Genomic DNA, 22,306 nt, shown 5'->3' on the forward strand with positions numbered 1-22,306 from the left:
CCACAACTAAACCCCCTGACAGGTAGGCTGTAAATGCGTCTCCGTGGTTCTAGTGTGGCTCTCGTACGTTGTGGACAATACTTTTGGCGAGTTTTTGGGCTGAAGAAGCAACTTTTAGGAGCCACACTGGAAGCAAGGAGACATAATTACAGTCTTGTATAGGGTACTAGGGTTTTGTGTGTGGCTTTGAGGTGATAAGTTCCCCTTGAAGATATACGAGGCCCGACCCGTAGGACCATATATAAAAATACCAATTATATACCATCACTGAAGTTGTCATCTGAAGATCCGTGAGTGAAGGGCGACTGCGGGCGCGAATCCCCACACAGGGAGTAGCTGTGTTCTGCCTTAATCATGGGAGAAGGAGAACTCGGATTCTCCACTTCCATCATTTCGTACTTCTCGGTCAGGAAGGGGTCTCCGATGAGTTGTCCCAGGGCGTCCAACAGGGCCGTGTCATCCAGGAGCTCCGAGAAGGGCTGTAGAAAAGAAAGGAGGAAATTCAGACCTCTGATATCACTCTGGATCTTCTAGTCGTGTCTAGATTACAGGGCTGTAGCTCCGAGGGGGCGTGTCCTCACACTGCTGTGCTCTTCTCTCTCTGTACTGAACGGTGCAGAAGCCCTTCCCCTCTCAATAAGTGCAGTAATATTCTGCAAAAACTTTTACTGAAGTGTGGCTGAGTAACAGCTCCATGCAGAGAGCTAAGAGCACAGCAGTGTGAGGACCCCTCTCCCGGCGGTGTAAACCTTGATAACAGTCCTGCTGCTCCTAACCACATACATATAATTACACATCTCTTCAGGGACAATACTTAATACGGTCTGCATATAGCACAGGAAACAGCAGTGTGAGGAAACACCCCCTATACAATACTAGACTATAAATCCGTATTTCACAGTCCTGCTGCTACTAAGTACATACATAAAAGTAGAAAATACACCTCTCACCAGGGACAATACCTAACATGTTCTGCACAGAAAACAGTAATGTGTAGACATTGGCCCCAGCACAATCCTCTAATATATATCCATATTTCACAGTCCTGCTGCAACTAAGTACATACATAAAAGTAGAAAATACACCTCTCACCAGGGACAATACCTAACATGTTCTGTACAGAAAGCAGTAGTGTATAGACATAAACCCAGCACAATCCTCTAATACATATCCATATTTCACAGTCCTGCTGCTACTAATCACATACACAGATATGATGACACATCTCTCCAGGGACAATACCTAACACTATCTTCATTTATAGCCATAATGGTAGCCCCCCCAGCTTTCCCTGTAGACAAATGTAGGTCTTCCCCCCCCCCCCCCATGTATATAATGACAGGTAAACGTTACACTTTCCCATCATGCACTGGTGAGAAAAGACAATAAGGGACAATGTTTATGGTGGTGGTGACAGTAGAGGGGGGAGATGTAAACAGGCCACCAGTGAGCGGTGGGGACCTCCCGCTAGGACCACAGCTGGGGACAAGCAGCACAGTGTAAACAGGATGTAAGTCACCATCGCTGCACCCAGCTTAACCCTTGAAGGAACAAGGAAGTTCTCCAAAAACTTCATACCCCCAGCCCTTCTATGTAAATCGTGAGCCCTACAGAGAAGCCTCTGCTCCTCTGTCCCCATGATAACACTTCTTGCCTTCTGTCCTACCACTCGGCCGAAATAAGATCACCCTGCACTCAAGAGTCCAATGTAGTAGCCAGGATGAGGCTGAGGCTGATCCCCCAAAAATATACAGACAGGACAGAGGCTGAAAGGGCCTAAAAACTCAAGAAGGACGACCTTCCAGACAAGCTGCAAATTTGAGCCCCGAAACCCCCCTACAAAACATACAGAGAGAATCTAGAAACTATTAGGATTTAGGGGTTTTGAGGTCCGGTCTGGGGTCTGTTTATCTACAAGGTCCGGTCTGGGGTCTATTTATCTACAAGGTCCGGTCTGGGGTCTATTTATCTACAAGGTCCGGTCTGGGGTCTGTTTATCTACAAGGTCGGTCTGGGGTCTGTTTATCTACAAGGTCCGGTCTGGGGTCTGTTTATCTACAAGGTCCGGTCTGGGGTCTGTATGTGTTTTGAGGGTCGTGTCTATGGCCCATTTCTCAATATGGTTTCTGGTCTGGGGGGGGGGGGGTCAGTACTGGTATATAAAGTTAAAAAGTTTATGATAAAGTTTATGATCTGGGGTCTGTATATTATCATTATCTGGTCTGGGGTCTGAGTTTATTTTTTGGGTTTTTATTTGTCGAAGGGTAGAACTTTTTATTTGAAGTAACCTGCTCTGTAATTTTTTAAAGGATACGGTCTGGGGTCTATACCTTAAAGTAGTAAGTGTTTTGCGGGTTATTTCTGGTCTGGGGGCCAATACTTGTTTAAGGGATACGGTCTGGGGTCTGTATGAGTTTTGAAGGTTGTGTTTAGCCTGGGGGGCCTGTATTTGTTTAAGGGATACGGTTTTAGATATGCATGTGTTTTGAGAGTCCATTGAGTCACAATGAGGAAACGTCTACTTCCTGAGTTTCTGAAATTTGGTCAGACAGCAGTGACCCCTCCAGCGCTGCGTCGCATTATTATAAGATCTCTCAATGGGGACCTTACACTTACAATTATAGACATTGCATTCTAAGCAATTTTCCAATATAAAGGATATTTACCACTGCTTGTTGTTGTCACCCAGCTTTCCAAGGTGAAGAAAGGATTTTACAGGATTGTGAGGACAGGATGCCACCCGGTCTCCCCTCCCTACTATGTAAACAGCTGAGCATATCCCATATGGCCGTCCCCATACAAACGCCCATTGTGTGTACAGTACACGAGTGAGAACTGAACCAGCCGCCCATCAGTGTGAAAAGCCTCAGCAAACACATGTGTACATAGGGCCCGGGGCTTCTACCTGCAGCCACCGGGGGGGGGGGGATCTGTAGGTGTTTCGTGGCACCCGGCCTGGGGTCTGTAGGTGTTTCAGGGCACCCGGCCTGGGGTCTGTAGGTATTTCGAGGCACCCGGCCTGGGGCCTGTATGTATTTCGAGGCACCCGGCCTGGGGCCTGTATGTATTTCGTGGCACCCGGCCTGGGGCCTGTATGTATTTCGTGGCACCCGGCCTGGGGCCTGTAGGTGTTTCGGGGCACCCGGCCTGGGGTCTGTAGGTGTTTCGGGGCACCCGGCCTGGGGTCTGTATGTATTTCGGGGCACCCGGCCTGGGGTCTGTAGGTGTTTCGGGGCACCCGGCCTGGGGTCTGTATGTATTTCGGGGCACCCGGCCTGGGGTCTGTATGTATTTCGGGGCACCCGGCCTGGGGCCTGTAGGTATTTCGAAGCACCCGGCCTGGGGTCTGTATGTATTTCGGGGCACCCGGCCTGGGGTCTGTAGGTATTTCGGGGCACCCGGCCTGGGGTCTGTAGGTGTTTCGGGGCACCCAGCCTGGGGTCTGTAGGTATTTCGGGGCACCCGGCCTGGGGCCTGTAGGTATTTCGGGGCACCCGGCCTGGGGCCTGTAGGTATTTCGGGGCACCCGGCCTGGGGCCTGTAGGTATTTCGGGGCACCCGGCCTGGGGCCTGTAGGTATTTCGGGGCACCCGGCCTGGGGCCTGTAGGTATTTCGCGGCACCCGGCCTGGGGTCTGTATGTATTTCGCGGCACCCGGCCTGGGGTATGTATGTATTTCGGGGCACCCGGCCTGGGGTCTGTATGTATTTCGGGGCACCCGGCCTGGGGTCTGTATGTATTTCGGGGCACCCGGCCTGGGGTCTGTATGTATTTCGAGGCACCCGGCCTGGGGTCCGTATGTATTTCGAGGCACCCGGCCTGGGGTCTGTATGTATTTTGGGGCATCTGTATATAAGGGGCATTTGATCTGGGGACTGTATACATTTAGGGGTCTGGTCTGGGGTCTGTCTGTATTGAGGGGATCTGTGTGCATTTCCAGCATCTGGTCTGGGGTCTGCATACATTTATGGGATTTGGTCTGGGGTTTGTATTTGTTTAGAGGGATCTTATCAAAGAGCGGGCTGGTATTGGGTTAGAATTTGTTAAAGGGGATCTGGTTTGGGGCATAAAATTATTTAGGGATCAGATCTGCAATCTGTATATAATTGTGGGGTCCGTATTTATTTATGGGGGTCTATTTAGGTGATTGGTCCATAATAAGAACATCCACTATAGAAGGTTTTGTGTTAATCTCGATAGGTGCTGCGAAATTATAAGATGCCAACTTAAATCCCTTTAAGAAGCGGCAGAGGTGGAGTCATCTGGCACCTCGTCAGCTGCAATCATCCGAGCCTTAACCCTTTACCACTTCGGGAAATGCTTCGGGAAAAGTAATAAAGTCAGAGACATCTGCAGCATCGACGGCGTTAAGAGGTCAGACCCACAGATGAAACGTAAATCCAGACAGTAACGTGGAGTCACCACAAATCCAGACAAACACCCCGAGTCTGAAACCCGATCAGTTTTCCATGAGTCATGGCACATTTTCCACCAAAAAAAAAAATTGGAATGTGCTAAAGACGGAACATGAAGTCGGGGATATCTCCTGCAAAGCCACTGGCGCTGTCGAAAAAGGAACTGGTGATGAGAGCTGAAATTTTGGAACTTTTAAATATACTTAAAGGGGAAATTTCATCACCTCCAGGTCTCTGCATCCTTTGATAGACCTCACTCTACTGATTCCAGTGCAGTTAGAATTTTTTCTCTAGCCCTTGCCATTCCCGAGCAATCAGTGTCGTTAGTTCAGACTCTATTGTCAGGTGGGCGGTCCTGGGATGGAGCCCTCCACCTCCCCATCTAACTCTAGAGAGCCTAATTAGCATATTAACTGTAGAAACTACCAGCAGCAATTGCTCGGGAACGGTAAGGGCTAGAGAAAAAATTCCAACTGCGCCGGAATCAGTTGAGCAGCGCCTAAAGGATGCAACTATTATGAATTCGGAAATGCCCTTTTCAAGACCCTGCTAGCTGTCAGTGAATGAAGGGTGGAAAGGAAGCAGTATGGCAACCAGCAGTAGACAGGATGAGGTTTATGTAGAGGCAGGCTGTGCAATGGAGAAGGGATGGGAACCAGATGTTTGAGGCTGCACACACTTTCCAGAGTCAGGATTACACAGACCCGATCCGGCATTGCATCATCTCTTCCTGAAGCCCCCCATCCACCCTCCCTACCATACAAGAAACAGACGGTGATTTATTTTCCAACAGGGGGTCCCCTGATCGCATCCACATTCGCTTTACTTTCTAATCTATCCTGGCTGTGGACCAAAGGGAGCCCCGGGCTCAGTGTTGACTAGAACAACAGTGGGGGGGAAACAGGGAAACGTTTACTGCCCCCGATGGGTAATCTGCCAATCAAAACAATGAAATCCATTTGTCTTTACCGTTGATGTTTACACAGAAAATGAATAAAGACGCTTTATCGGATAAATGGCGACTCTACTTCTATGATGTCATCAACCAAAAAATATTACAAGATGGCCGCCTCCTGCTAGCCTTACAGAAGATGACAAAGGACTTAGACTAATCTGTGAGGTCGTTAGGTCCCTGAGGGCAGATATAAACGATTTGAATCCAAAAATGGACAAAAATTTATCCCCTGAATTTCCCCTTTAAATTTAGGCTCCGCCCTCCAGACTTCTAAAGAAAATAGATAAAAGTTATATATTACATGGTACATGTGGTACAATGGCCACCTACTCCTCTGGGTTAGTGGTTTCTAGAATAGAAACATGTTATTTCTTCTCTATTCAGGTAGTTCTTCCACAGCGCCCCCAATGGACTGGAGGTCAATTTTATAATTTTTTTTTTTAATTCATAAAATGGAGATCGAAGATTTATTAAAATGTTTAACCCCAATTCATAACAAGTTCAGACAGGTGGAGAGGGAAGAGGTGAAGCTAGCCCCTAAGCCTGACCATACCACCGAGCCGGAGTCGTCTATTCCGAGCCTTGGAGGTAAGTAGACATGTCTCGACGAAATCCAGGCTTGCCGAGCGCAGAAATGTGAGCCCAGGTGGTTACCTGGAAGCGAGAAAAAAAAAAAAAGTACAAAGAATCTCTTCATGAGACAGGAATCCATCGTCCGGCAGAGGAGGGAGAAGACATTCCTGCCGGGGACTCGAGATACCTGGAGGCTCCGGCTCTTCATAGAAGGAATGTTCAGGGAATTTTCACTTTTTCTTTCTAGAAACTTCTTAGGACACAGAGCAAGTAAAGTTTATGAGGAGGGAGGTCAGTTACACTGATAGTGATGCGCCGTCCAACGACTTTAACTGAAAGTGTTATCTGGCTACATCTTGCAAAGATTTCAGCTGTGTCTTACGTTATCTTACGAAATTGAGTGTTAGTGGGAGCCCCCACCACCTCCATGTCTCAGCATCCTTTAATGGGTGCCCACACACAGATACTGGCACATTGACATGGATCAGTCATGACGAATCGAGCGCTGATTAACTTGTACGTCAATCAAATAGAAAATTGAATGGTTTAGTTCCAATTACGTGAAGCATCATTGATCGATCAAGAGATCACACTGGAGATCATCATCGAGAGATCGCATTCGTCATGACTGATCGCACTTGAGAAGGATCAGTCATGACAAATTGAGCGCCGATTAACTTGAACGTCCTTCAGATAGAAAACTGAATGGTTTAGCTCTATTTACGTGCTGCGTCGTCGATCACCGATCGCACTCAAGAAGGATCAGTCTTGACGAATGGAGCACCGATTCACTTGTTCGTCAGTCATATAGAAAACTGAATGGTTTAGCTCTATTAACATGCTGCGTCGTCGATCACTGATCGCACTTGAGATGGATCAGTCATGACAAATCGAGCGCCGATCAACTTGCATTAATCGCCCTATGAAAATTGTTACATAAAATTCTACCAGGTCTTCATATATAACAGGAGAGTATCAATCGTACCCTATAAGGGTATATGGACATTACAGAGTGGGGCACCCGATCTAGGGGCCCTTTAAGACCTCCGAAAAGATAGACCCTTTGAAACGGTCATCTTAGGCAAGGGTTAACACGGCAAGTATAGTGTGTACATCCCCATGTGTGAAATCATATTCTCTATCTATAATCTGTGGGTTCAGTAACGGCAAATTTCCTGTTGCGAGCACTTTTTATGTTTTTTTTTTTTTTATACTTCAAACCCGCCCCCAGCCCCCCCCCCCCACCAACAAAACTTTTTTCGCAAAGTAAAAATTGTATTCCGAATGGTTCTAAGACGGAATAATAGAATTGTACTGAATACGCAGAGGCGCGGTGACCTTGCCCGTGACCACGTCCAGGGCTTTAGGACCTTTCTGGGGGGCAGATGATCCGGATTCTGGCTGCGATCAGGAAACGGGACTCTAGTGTAGGAGGCGGCCAGGGTCCGGCCTGCTCCATACAACATCTGGAGTCCATCATAGCAGAACCTCGCTTGGCAGCGCAGCTTATAGAAGGGTAAGGGGGGGGGGTGCGACATTCAAACACAACAATCGCTGTATAGACGGCGCGGCTGAGGGACGTACAGCGAGAGGAAACCCACATCATCGGGGGGGGGGGGGGCGGGGGGCCTTCCCTTTATCAACAAACTGTGTTTATACATAGATAAAGGGTCTATACAATGACTGAGTGTTTATGGGAAAGCTGGGTAACAAAGTACCAACGCTACAATTACTGTCCTCACTCAGCTTTCCCAGGCCCCTGAATGTCAAATCCACCTAGTTATACATGTACAAGGAGGATCCTGTACACAGGTCTGGCCTTGGGGGATGTGCAACCGTGGGACCGAAGTTTGGCCACACCTTGATGGTACCATTTTAGCAACAGAACTGTAGGCAGCAGTTACCCGAGCACCATATGGTGGTATTATATGAGCTCTGTATGGCGGTATTATATGAGCTCTGTATGGCGGTATTATATGAGCTCTGTATGGCGGTATTATATGTGTTCTGTATGGCGGTATTATATGAGCTCTGTATGGCGGCATTATATGTGTTCTGTATGGCGGTATTATATGAGCTCTGTATGGCGGCATTATATGTGCTCTGTATGGCGGTATTATATGAGCTCTGTATGGCGGCATTATATGTGTTCTGTATGGCGGTATTATATGAGCTCTGTATGGCAATACTATATGAGCTCTGTATTTCGATATTATAGGAGCTCTGTATGGCAGTATTATATGAGTACTATATGGTAGTATTATATGAGCTCTGTGTGGCGGCATTATATGAGCTCTGTATGGCGGCTTTATATGAGCTCTGTATGGTATTATACGAGCACGGTATGGCGGTATTATACGAGCACGGTATGGCGGTATTATACGAGCACGGTATGGCGGTATTATACGAGCACGGTATGGCGGTATTATACGAGCACGGTATGGCGGTATTATACGAGCACGGTATGGCGGTATTATACGAGCACGGTATGGCGGTATTATACGAGCACGGTATGGCGGTATTATACGAGCACGGTATGGCGGTATTATACGAGCACGGTATGGCGGTATTATACGAGCACGGTATGGCGGTATTATACGAGCACGGTATGGCGGTATTATACGAGCACGGTATGGCGGTATTATACGAGCACGGTATGGCGGTATTATACGAGCACGGTATGGCGGTATTATACGAGCACGGTATGGCGGTATTATACGAGCACGGTATGGCGGTATTATACGAGCACGGTATGGCGGTATTATACGAGCACCGTATGGCGGTATTATACGAGCACCGTATGGTCATATTACCTGAAGTGAAACCTTCCCCACCACACTATAAATCCCACCTTATGTCCCTATAAGGATCTGCAGAGCATCTGGGATCAATATGCAGTATACGGCCCGTGTATAGCGGAGCCTCACTATAGGTCGGTATTAGTTACAGAGCGCAGGGCCTGTGCCGCCACGCGGGGGGTGAAGTGTTAATTACACCTGGAACCGAGAGACGATTTTCCAAGAACTTTGCTCATAAATGAGGGGTGATTATGCGCCGTGGGATGAATGGCCGATCACTAATCCCTGGAGGTGACAGCGGGGGTCCGGTGTCATGGAGGGGGCGGTAATATAACCAATGCTGCGTCATTAATAATCCGCCTCATTGTGAGAGCTAATCACTTCTGTGCGTCAGTAGGTCCTCACCCAGCTTTCCCTGCTCCGGAGAGGGAGGAACTAGTATAGAACTGGATGCAGATGTCATTTACAGAATACAGGCACCTACTTAGAGCACTGTATGGCGGCACTACTGGAGCACTGTATGGCGGCACTACTGGAGCACTGTATGGCAGCACTACTGTAGTATGGTGATACTACTAGAGCACTGTATGGCGGCACTACTGGAGCACTGTATGGCGGCACTACTCTAGTATGGTGATACTACTAGAGCACTGTATGGCGGCACTACTGGAGCACTGTATGGCGGCACTACTGGAGCACTGTATGGCGGCACTACTGGAGCACTACTCTAGTATGGTGATACTACTAGAGCACTGTATGGCGGCACTACTGGAGCACTGTATGGCGGCACTACTGGAGCACTGTATGGCGGCACTACTGGAGCACTGTATGGCGGCACTACTGGAGCACTGTATGGCGGCACTACTGGAGCACTGTATGGCGGCACTACTGGAGCACTGTATGGCGGCACTACTGGAGCACTGTATGGCGGCACTACTGGAGCACTGTATGGTGATACTACTAGAGCACTGTATGGCGGCACTACTGGAGCACTACTGTAGTATGGTGATACTACTAGAGCACTGTATGGCGGCACTACTGGAGCACTGTATGGCGGCACTACTAGAGCACTGTATGGCGGCACTACTAGAGCACTGTATGGCGGCACTACTGGAGCACTGTATGGTGATACTACTAGAGCACTGTATGGTGATACTACTAGAGCACTGTATGGTGATACTACTAGAGCACTGTATGGTGGCACTACTGGAGCACTGTATGGTGATACTACTAGAGCACTGTATGGTGATACTACTAGAGCACTGTATGGTGATACTACTAGAGCACTGTATGGTGGCACTACTGGAGCACTGTATGGTGATACTACTAGAGCACTGTATGGTGATACTACTAGAGCACTGTATGGTGGCACTACTGGAGCACTGTATGGTGATACTACTAGAGCACTGTATGGTGGCACTACTGGAGCACTACTGTAGTATGGTGATTCTACTAGAGCACTGTATGGCGGCACTACTGGAGCACTACTGTAGTATGGTGATACTACTAGAGCACTGTATGGCGGCACTACTGGAGCACTGTATGATGATACTACTAGAGCACTGTATGGCGGCACTACTGGAGCACAGTGTTGTGATACTACTAGCACCATGAGAGGACCGTATAACTATAGGATTAAAGCCATGTATGGCAGTACAATAAGAGCATGAGCACCGTATGGAAGTGCTATGAGAGCAACATATGGCAGTACTAATGTGAGTTCTGGCACAGCACCGTATGGCAGTACAATAAGAGGATTGTATAGCTGTAGAATTAAAGCCCTGTATGGCAGAACAACAGCACGAGAGCACTGTACTAATGTGAGTTCTAGCAGAGCACCGTATGGCGGTACTAATGTGAGTTCTAGCAGAGCACCGTATGGCGGTACTAATGTGAGTTCTAGCAGAGCACCGTATGGCGGTACTAATGCGAGTTCTAGCAGAGCACCTTATGGCGGTACTAATGTGAGTCCTAGCAGAGCACCGTATGGCGGTACTTTCTAAGTGCTCTACAGTGTTACCATTAGAACATTGCAAGCTACTTGGGCATTTCATGTGTCTGCAATAAGGTGGTACGTATGGCGGTACTATTTGTGTGATATGTGGTACTCTCCCGCATTGTATCATTGTTCAACTCTTCTCAACTTGTACCTAACCTCATGATGATAAAACTTGGGGCCGACGTGGCATTCTGCTAGCTGGTCTAAAGTAGGAATTTAAAAGTACCATGACAGTACTATATGGCGGTATTATATGAGCAGAGTATGATGGTATTACTTGAGCAGTGTATGGCGATATCATTTGAGCAGCATATGGTGATCTTTGAGCAACGTATGACAGTATTATTTGAATGGTGTATGACGGTATTATTTGAGCAGCATATGGCGGTATTATTTGAGCAGCATATGGCGGTATTATTTGAGCAGCATATGGCGGTATTATTTGAGCAGCATATGGCGGTATTATTTATATAGATAAACTCTCTGACTGGAGGCAATGACTTTGCTCAAAATTTCTGGGACTGTCTTCCTAAAGACCCATAAATACAAGATCCGGAGTACTGGCGAGGAGGAGGAGGCGCTGCCCGGAGGGTTAGAGGGACTGGTCGTATTACATTGTGTCTACATACCACGAAAGCCATCGCCGATATACACTGTATATACAGACATATGTGTGCGCCGCCCCTTTAAGAAGGCAAAAATGTGATGTCAGATAGCCCTCCGGTCCATGTCACTGGATATCATCTTCTAGATTTGTTGTGTGGCGCAAGCACATGGGGTCAAAGGGTAAAGAAAACGGGCAATGAGAAGCAGATTTACTCCACGGGGGACCAAGGATGCTGAGCCCCAAGAAAGGGGCCATACAGTCCCCTGAGGAGCCGGTGTGCCCTGGTGCTACAACCTCGGACATCATCGGTCAAGAAGATCCAAAATACGGCCTTCGAAACAATCTTGCTTTGGTAGAAGCCGATCACAGTGATCAGTTTGGATCGAGAAGGAGACCTTGTATTCTCCACAGTGCCACCACTGTCCAGAAGGGGGTATTACATGGTTCCTATTGAAATTCAATCTACCTCGGGTCCTCCAGAGCAAGAGAAACCCCACGTAGTTATAGTTTGGGACTGGGCGACCCAGGGGACCCCTATGGATCAGCTGATTTGATAAGGACAGCTCCGTTGTCTTGTTTAGTGGCCGGCTTGTGTTACTGACCCGATCGATTGCATAGAAAACTGAGCCGTTCCTACAAAATCAACTGATCGACAGTGGGGTAATACAGTTGGACCTCCAAGGAACGACTTATCCCATCGGTAAATCCCCTTTAAAAGAGAGAGTGACCACTATTCTGATCCAGAAATTCTACTCGTGGTGGTTGTCACTTCCCTTCTCCCGATCCTCGTAGAGCAAATTTGTTCAACGAGTGGGAAGACCACAGGAAAAAAAACTTATGCAATCTGGACTCTATCCTGAAGCATGATGGGAAAAAAATATTGATTAGCCGTCTTTAAGGACAGCGCACAGGTCAGTGTGGATGACAGGTACACGTTATCTCGTTATGCATTGTCCTATCTGCAGAATCCGAGCCAAATCCAATACGGTTCAAGGTGACCCTGATTTCCGACATCAGAGTCCACAGCGGAGGCGCGGGCTTGGACAATGACCCCCTTACCAGGAATTACAGAAAGAAAACAGACTTGGTCGGGTATGATGTAAGTAAACTTTGTAATTTGGGCTCAACTTTCCTCATACGACCATCTAGTCTTTACTTCGCCATCTTAGCCATAGAGCCATCTAGTCTCAGTCAAGACTTGTAGGACCTCTTAGATCTAAATGGAGCCTCAACTTTTTATCCCCATGTACCATCCAACTGGACCTTCTCATCTCTGACTCTGAAGTCTTGATGAAGCCTCAACTTTTTATCCAATGGAGGACCTCACAGTCCCATCTGGCTTCTAAGGCTGAAGACGCAATCAATTTCCGTCCACTTGTAGGAACTCAGAGGACAATCTGGTGTTGACTTCAATTCAGCCTGAAGTTCTTTATCCCCGGTAAGGACCATCTGATCTCCGATTCTGAGATTTCAATTGAGCTTCAACTTTTTGCCCGCACGTAGGAGCTCACAGTAACATCTGGCTTCTTAGGCTGAAGTCTCAGTCAAGACTCAAAATGTTTGTCCACTTGTAGGACCTCTTAGATCTAAATTGAGCCTCAACGTTTTATCCCCATGTACCATCCAACTGGACCATCTCATCTCTGACTCTGAAGTCTTAATGAAGCCTCAACTTTTTATCTAATGTAGGACCTCCGGTACCATCTGGTTCCTATGCTGAAGTCTCAATCAATTTCCGTCCACTTGTAGGAACTCAGAGGACAATCTGGTGTTGACTTTAATTCAGCCTGAAGTTCTTTATCCCCGGTAAGGACCATCTGATCTCCGATTCTGAGATTTCAATTGAGCTTCAACTTTTTGCCCGCACGTAGGAGCTCACAGTAACATCTGGCTTCTTAGGCTGAAGTCTCAGTCAAGACTCAAAATGTTTGTCCACTTGTAGGACCTCTTAGATCTAAATTGAGCCTCAACGTTTTATCCCCATGTACCATCCAACTGGACCATCTCATCTCTGACTCTGAAGTCTTAATGAAGCCTCAACTTTTTATCTAATGTAGGACCTCCGGTACCATCTGGTTCCTATGCTGAAGTCTCAATCAATTTCCGTCCACTTGTAGGAACTCAGAGGACAATCTGGTGTTGACTTTAATTCAGCCTGAAGTTCTTTATCCCCGGTAAGGACCATCTGATCTCCGATTCTGAGGTTTCAATTGAGCCTCAACTTTTTGCCCACACAGTAACATCTGGCTTCTTATGCTGAAGTCTCAGTCAAGATTCAAATTTTTGTCCACTTGTAGGACCTCTTAGATCTAAATGGAGCCTCAACTTTTTATCCCCATGTACCATCCAACTGGACCTTCTCATCTCTGACTCTGAAGTCTTAATGAAGCCTCAACTTTTTATCTAATGTAAGACCTCCGGTACCATCTGGTTCCTATGCTGAAGTCTCAATCAATTTTCGTCCACATGTATGAACTCAGAGGACAATCTGCTGTTGACTTGGGGACTCAATTCAGCCTGAAGTTCTTTATCCCCAGTAAGGACCATCTTATCTCTGAGGAGAAACTGAGGTTTCAATTGAGCCTCAACTTTTTGCCCACACGTAGGAGCTCACTGTAACATCTGGCTTCTAATGCTGAAGTCTCAGTCAAGACTCAAATGTTTGTCCACTTGTAGGACCTCTTAGATCTAAACCGAGTCTCAACGGTTTACCCCCATGAAGGACCATTTTGTCATAGATTATATAGTCTCAATCGAGTCTCAACTTTTTGCCCCCACGTAGGACCTCATAGGACTATCTGTTTTCTGATCCTGAAGTCTCAATCGAGTCTCAACTTTTTGCCCCCACGTAGGACCTCATAGGACTATCTGTTTTCTGATCCTGACGTCTCAATCGAGCTTCAACTTTTTGTGCCAACGTAGGACCTCATCGTACCCCTGGCTTCTATTCTGAAGTCTCAATCAAGACTGAAACATATGCCCTCATGGCAAGTACCATCTTGCCTCAGATCCTTGGATTATAAAGTTTCCGTAAAGTTCTACATTTTTACCCCCCATACCGGTCCCCATAGGAACATCTAACCTTCCGATTCCAAAGCCTCTATAGAGTCTCAATTTGTAACCTCCTTGTAGGACCTCAAAGGACCATCTAGTCTTGGACTGGGATGTCTCAATCAAGACTTAATTTATATCTCCTACATGTGTCCTCACTGGAGCATCTGGGTATATTTTTCCTCAATTTACCGAAAAAAATTAATACATTTACAGTAATATTTCTGAATAATATACTCCATCGAGAACAATAGTTCCAGTGTCTTCACCAGGAGACAAAGAAGTTTTCTTGAGAACTCGTCATTTTTTATTTCTTGGCATCGGTCGAGAACGGCGCAGTCCAGTTTATCAGCCCTTAGAGACCCTCGGAGCTGGGCCGAGGACTGAAAGAGCTTACAGAAATGGTATTCGTGGTGAGTCACTTCGCATATCTCTAGCTGCTAGCCGAGTACAGGGTGAAGTTTCCAGAAAGCCAATCGTCCTGTGGGCCAACAGGATGACCTAACCAGAAAAACAAACTATGGTTGGGGCCTGGACATGATCTCAAAATGTAGTTTTAAAAAAATTAACTCCTTCTGGCCTCGGAAGAAGAGAGCCAAGAATTAATGGCTTTGTCTTTAGCTCAATCTTAAGGGAGGACTTTGCTAACGTCTCTTCCGACACGGTTCTATTAACCCAAAGTCGATCTCCTGGTCTCCTGGACTCTTCGTTATGCATAGGATCCCCAGGTTTCTGATCTGAGTAATGGTCCAAATAGCTGGCCAGGCCAGATCGTTTTGGCAGGATCTAAATGTATGCAGAGACCTCGGACAACCCTCACGAGAAGAGAGAAAGAAGGATGGGGCATGTTGAGTTTCACCACTCAATCTCTTTGTTCCCGGGATAGGTAAGCCAACAAAAGTTTTTTTTACCGATCTCTATAGAGGTTTTGGGAGAAACAAATGTTGGCTGACTGATATGGAATAAAATAACCACCTACAAAAAGTGTCCAGGACTTGGACATAGTACTCCTATATTTAGGAACAGTCTTTAATTTCAGACTGAAGGGTCCAACAACCAATGTGCCAACATTGTGCCAACAGGTGTGCCGCCATATTGCAACTCCGCTCCGATCCCCTAAAGTGGGAGCTGAGCCGCAATACCCCGGAATGGCCACTATTCATTGTACGGAGCTACCTGCAGGTGCATTAGATGATCGTGGAGGTGTCGGATACCACCTTGTGATCCTATCCTAAGGAAAGGCCAACGGTATCTCTTTAAAAAAACATCATTACCCGTAAGACAAAGCGATTTTCTCGTGAATTTGAACATTTCTGCAGAAGTCCTGTGAGGATGGCACACTTTCAAAAAAAAGAACGATTTCAAGACAGCCGATACGCATTCCTCCGGGAGGAGGTGAGGAGATTTCACCGAGCCAATCACACCTCATCGACTGTATGCCTTATTCCTCGACGTTACCTTAAAGGCCCCTCTTTCCTCCTCAAAGCGATTTTCAAAAAGTTGCATTTAAAAAGTTGTGCACGGTTTTGGACATTTCATTTAATGCCCGAAGGGGGTCACTGTTAATGATACCCTATGTGCATCCAATTAATACTGCAGTACCCCCCTAACCAACCGGACTTGTCAGAACACAAAATGTGGAGTAGACTGAAATGCCAGACCCCGTAATTAACCCACCAGGTACCGCAAATGCCACACAGCTAATCGCCCCGAGGGGGGAACTGACATTTCAATTGTCTGTCAGTAAACTAATCCCATTCAGTACGCCCGGGTGTCTGTACACATGGAAAATGTCAATTAAAGGGAATGCACGTGGAGACTTGCAGGTGCAGCTTACGTAAATGGTAACACGGAACCAGAAATACAAGAGACTAGATTAGTCTGCCCCTCTGGGCACAGCAGGACACAATGGAGAGCCTCCTTAGCCGTCAATAGTTTTGGCCATATTATAGGGGTAGGTATTGGCTCGGTGAAGCTATATAATCATACCATTACAGTTTACAATAAAGATAACACTAAGTACCATGGGCAAGCTATGCCAGACTTAGGAGAAGTTGTCGATCCAGAAGAAAACGGAGAACAACGTTGACTGCTCACCAACTAACGCATCCACTGTTGACTAGACGTATGTTGTAGCCATGTCGAAGGTTGGGTATGACTTTCCTTTTGCTATACAGGAGAGGTCTTTAGACACCCATAATCCCAAGCAACCAAAAGTTTTATGGTCTTGTAAAAATGTAAAAGTAGTGAATCAGTTGTCTGGAGGGAGCATCTTCTTTCTACCATAGAAGGTTCTTGTGATGACTAAGTTTCTAGGTCATCCCTCAAAATAATCACCAACGACTGAGGAATTCACATAGAGAAGAACCAAAAATACTTGATAACCCTCGAGGGGAGGTAAGTTTTTCTCATAGAGTTGTCCATGTGAACATTGTAAGGCCCTAGTTGAGGGAGGTCTAAGAGACATCAGACAATGGTTCATCCTAAAGCCTTCTGAGTAGTAAAGACCATGATCTCTAGAGGTTCTCTTCTCTTCCTTGAGTACAAGGTCCAAGTATTTGGACAAATTAGCTCGCTTTTCCGTGGCCAAGACGAAAAGAATGAGTTTTCAGCCTGGATTAACACCTTCAGAAGATCTCTGGTTAGGATGAACACTAAGAGTCATGGTGGCACACGGGTTGGGTGTGGATATCTAGATACTGTGATACGTTTTTCATTAAACCTTAGAGTAGACCATCATGGTTTGATCTGTAGAGTTCCGAGCTCTAGAAATGGTCTCTTTCATGGTGGTGACCCGTGGGGTCCTGCTTGATCATACATTGATGGCCATCAATGTTTAAGCGAGGAATTTGCGTAAGAGATACTCGGCTCAAAAAGCAGTGGAAATATGAAAATAAAATTTAAGAGAAGAGAAATTAAAGAAGAGACCAAAAAATAGACGGTAAAAAAGTGATTTGGAAACCCCCACGACCACATCAGAGAAACCTTAGTGTGACCCCGTAATATAAACAAAGCAGAATAGTGACAGGTCGTCCCGAGACAGTCCACCATCAGACTGTTTTGTTTTCTTCAAGGTCTGGCAGTACCAATGTGACAACACCACCAGTCCTTCTGGCGAAGCTACAGCCACATCTGGCAGCCATTAGTGATCAGCTCCGTCATAGAACTCTTTAACATCTGTATTTAGTTTGGCTGTTTTTCAAACTTTCTTCCCATCCTCCACCAGGAACGGAGGCTCGAAAAGACTGAAAGAGTTTACAAGAAGGAAAATACAGATGTCTTTCTTGGCTACACTGTCTACAATCGGGGGAGAGTTTATAAACTTGAGCTCAACTTTTTGGATGCGACTGGAAAAAACTTACTTCGATACAAGTAAAACTTTAGTTGTTTACAACGATTGGCAAATAGAAAGAAGTGGAACAGCAATTTTCTGGGGCTAGAAGACCCATTAAAGGAAAACGCAAACACCACAACAAGGATCCAGTCCTTGTATAGTCCCCACGTGAGGACTTTCGATCCTAAGGGAAAGTCCATTTGTCTCAGAAGGAGGACACACAATTTCTCTTCGTAGAATTATATCAAACATCTGATAGGAGAAGTAGGAGCGTAGCAATCTTTAGACTTTGGCACAAAGATGACAAAGTGTAGGGAAAGAGACTCATGCCTGTTCACAAATAAAATGTGAAAGGTAAAAAAAAACCTCCCCAAAAAATGTGGTTTGATCCTTCACTTCACTTCCGCCTCTGTCAAGCTGGTATGAGGTCTATCAAGCCATCAGGTGTCTATCCAAAGTCAAACCTTCCATTGTCATAATCTGTCAGGTCGATGTCGGGTCTCTCAAGACATTAGTTTGAACTAAGTCGGAGACTTGGAGGTCCTTACCTTGTCCTCGTTTGTCCTAAGTTTGAACTAAGTAAGTCGGAGACTTGGGGGTCCTTGCCTTGTCCTTGATTTGAACTAAGTCGGAGACTTGGAGGTCCTTGCCCTGTCCTCTTCTGTCAGAGCGATATCAGATCTATTAAGACATCAGTTAGAGCTAGGATGACTTGGAAGTCCTTCCGTAGTTCTTGTCTGTTGGGTCGATATCAAGTCTATCGAGCCAAGAGGTAGAGCAAAGCAAGTCAATTGCTTGGAGATCCTACTGTCGTCCTCGTTGGTCAAGTCAAAATTAGGTCTATCAAGCCATTAGGCAGAACAAGTCAATGAGTTGGAGGTTCTCCTACTGTCCTCATCTGTCAGGTCAATGTTTGGTCTATCGAGACGTTGGGTTGAAGCGAGTAAGGTTCGTAAAATGGAGGTCTTTCCACTATCCTCATCTGTTACATCGATATCTGGTCTCCCGAACTATTAGGTAAAAGCTAAATTAGTCATTGACTTGGGGGTCCTTCTACTACCAAACCATTAGGTAAAAGCTAAATTAGTCATTGACTTGGGGGTCCTTCTACTACCAAACCATTAGGTAAAAGCTAAAATTAGTCATTGACTTGGGGGTCCTTCTACTACCAAACCATTAGGTAAAAGCTAAAATTAGTCATTGACTTGGGGGTCCTTCTACTACCAAACCATTAGGTAAAAGCTAAAATTAGTCATTGACTTGGGGGTCCTTCTACTACGAAACCATTAGGTAAAAGCTAAATTAGTCATTGACTTGGGGGTCCTTCTACTACGAAACCATTAGGTGAAAGCTAAATTAGTCATTGACTTGGGGGCCCTTCTACCATCATCATCTGTCAAGTTGATGTCAGGACTATTGAACCATTTAGAAGCTAAGCAAATCACTGACTACAATCGGGAGTCTCCAAACTTTCTCAGATACCTAGATGGTACGTTTGCACCTCTCGCCCCTTCGTGAAATTTAACATATCCTAGAATGCCGAAAAATGAGCAAGCCACAGAAATTCTGCTGCTTGTGGTCACTTTCAATGACTCTTTGTTGTCTGAATTGGCCTTTTACAGTAGCTCAGCCCCTAACGTGAGTGAGCCAGCACCCGAAGAACACGGACCGCGCTGTATCGGGACAACGAGGCCTTTGATGGTGGAAACCAACTTCTCTTTCAAAATGCCTGGTTGCAATTTTTAGTTTTTACATACATTATTACGTTAGCCTGATGTCCTCTTCATTATGGTCTGATGGGTGACAACCAGGGGTGGCAGTCATGATAGTTCCCTTAAAGGCATTTCTACCAGGCCCTCTACAATAATTCTGATTCAATGTGTTACCCTAACTCTGTGGGAAAACATGGTAGTCAGGGTTCAACTTCCATACAGCGCCCCCATCAGGAAAAATTAAAGTATTACACAATGTCCATTCAAATTCATCCAACCTGTTCCCAATGTAATCAAGGATTGGACCTCTATCGTCGCTCTTTGTGGCTATCCTCCATTCTATTTAGGACTGTCTTCTCTAAGCCAGAAGACCCACACTCTAAACATTGATATTTATTATTTTATATAGCGCACACAGATTATGCAGCACCGCACAGAGCTTGCCAAATCTGTCCTTGTCACAATCTAATCAACCTACCAGTATGTTTTGGAGTGTGGGAGGAAACCGGAGGAAACCCACGTAAACACGGAGAGAACATACAAACTCTTTGCAGATGTTGACTTGGATGGGACTTGAACCCTGAATGGGACATGAAGCGCTGCAAGGCTGTAGTGCTTACCACTGAGCCACCTATAATTTCCTAACAGGGTGAACGATAATGGGTTTTCTAAACAGTAGGTAACCCCTTTAAAGGGAATATTGGTTTCAAGTGGCAAGCCTAGCTCTTTATTTAGAGGGTGTAACATTGCAACTTTCTAGCACGCTCCTAAAGTCAACTGTACGCTGTACAAGATTTTGAGGAGACAATCCCTTTAAGAGTTGCCACTGAGCTTTCTTTAGATCCTGCATGACTTGACACACCATTATGATTATTTTGCACAGCAACGTTCTATACAGAAATCAAGTTAACAGTCAAGGTCTGTAGAAAGCTGGGTGACAGCCTTAAAGGGGTTGTACACCATTTAAATAAGAATACTGTTTTCGTTCAGAAACGGCACCACATCCGTCCTTTGGTTTATGTGGTATTGCAGCTCAGATCCACTAAATCTGGGCTGCTCTGCAATCCCACACGTAACCTGTGGACAAAAGGTGGCGCTATTTCTATAAGATGTTTTTCCAGTCCCGGACAACCCCTTTAATGGAAATATAAAGTTGTTATTTGCCATGCAATTAGCACTATGGCAGGAGCGAAATGACTCCACAGCTGACTGTTCTCAAGATACAAGAGCATTTTTAACGCATTCCAGTGAAATTTAGGAGGAACCAAACAAAAATGCAAAACAGTAAAGTTTCCCACAATGGAAGATTTGGGGGGGGGGGGGGGTTTGTCAGAGACACCCCCACCCCCCAAAACAATATCCAGCCCACCCTGTGAGTCATAAGGAAAGATTCTGGCTGAGTTAGCTCACTTTTTCCCTATGGAATGAAGAATGTAGGATGCAGGAAACATGAACGCTTAGATTTTCTTAAAGGGATATCTAATGCAAAGTCTTTGCTTGCTTTGCAAGCTAGTGCTCCCCTTTATCAGCCACGGGGCAGGGGTTAGAGTCAGAAAAGCCAACACCTCCGCCCCTATGTCTGACTGATATCAGCATCACTTGTTTACAGGGATATTCCAGCTTTTTATGATCTATCTGCACCTAGGAAAGCTGAGTGACAAGTAAAAATCGAGATTTTTACATGAAATGTCTGTCCAGCTCCGTCATTTTGCCCCACGTCACAGCAAAGCAAAGTTAATTTGCCATTCAGGGGTTTGGGAAAGCTGGGTGCCATCTAATGTAGATGTAAATTGCCCTTTAATTGCCAGAAGGTTAAAGCGTGACCCCGACTGACCAGACGTGATAAAACAAGTACAAGCCCGACCATTGGAGGGCAGATAAATACATGTCTGGGTTGTAAAGATGATAGCCCCGGGGGTAAGTGCCCATCACAACAGTCCCCCCACTGAGGAAACGTCTCCGTTTTGGGATGAGCCGGAATTCTCGGCAGTCAGCAGCTGGAGAGTCACACGAGGTGAAACAGGGGGGAGAGGAATGTGCAGAAGTCTTCCCACAACCTCAGCCATATACAGCCGGGCACATCCCGGGCCTGGGGAAGGAGCAAGAGCAGTTACCCAATCAGATCGCTGCTCTTATTTTCTAACCTGCACTGTAAAGATGCAAGCTGGAATCTGATTGGTTGCTAGTGGCAACTGTTCAACTCTACACTGGCTCAGCATGAGGCCTACAATATTTTACAGGCTGATTCAGAACCGCGTCTATAGATCCTAGTCTAGGGAGCAGATCTGAACTAAGGGGACTTGGGCTTGTAGTTTAAGGGTCTATATTAGTTTTAGGGTGGTTGTTTTTTGTCTGAATCAGTATAGGGGACATGTTTTGGTTTGGGGGTCTACATTAAAGGAGTCATGGTTGGGCATTGCATTAGTTAAATAAACCCTGTCACCAGGTTTTAGGCTATTAAACTACTACCCCCATCAGATAGGGTATGAAATGTCCTTTCTAGAATTCCCTCTTATGTAAAATATCATTTGTTTACCTTTAAAAAAATCTCCTCTAAAGACATGTGACAATGAGCAGAGAAGGGTCATATTTTACTTGAGATGAGTCAAGTTTAGAAACATTCTGCTGGTGTCATATGAAAGAATAGAATCTCATTCTCCGGATCGTATCAGGATGGTGGTTCTTTGAGCAAACAGAACCGGAGATACAAGCAAAATGTGAGCTGCAGATGTAGATCCAATTTAGCTGCCTGTACGTCCAGTTCTGTAGCACAAGCCTGATGCCATCTGAAAGATGAGATTTTTATCTTTAATATGACACCAGCCGCATGCTGTGTACTACAGAACGAAAAGAAGGGGTGAC

General features: G+C 45.9%; 1 protein-coding gene across 1 annotated transcript in view; it reads right to left on the bottom strand.

Annotated features, from left to right (window-relative positions):
- The window catches only part of CREB3L2 (cAMP responsive element binding protein 3 like 2), a 37,255-nt gene that overhangs the window by 9,407 nt on the left and 5,542 nt on the right, over nt 1–22,306 (bottom strand). Inside the window, exon 2 of the mRNA XM_072145201.1 lies at nt 263–479. Within this exon, the coding sequence (XP_072001302.1) occupies nt 263–479 (217 nt within the window). The remainder of the gene's footprint in view (nt 1–262; nt 480–22,306) is intronic.

This window comes from Engystomops pustulosus, chromosome 4 (genome assembly GCF_040894005.1).
Source record: "Engystomops pustulosus chromosome 4, aEngPut4.maternal, whole genome shotgun sequence".
NCBI classification, from domain to species: domain Eukaryota; kingdom Metazoa; phylum Chordata; class Amphibia; order Anura; family Leptodactylidae; genus Engystomops; species Engystomops pustulosus.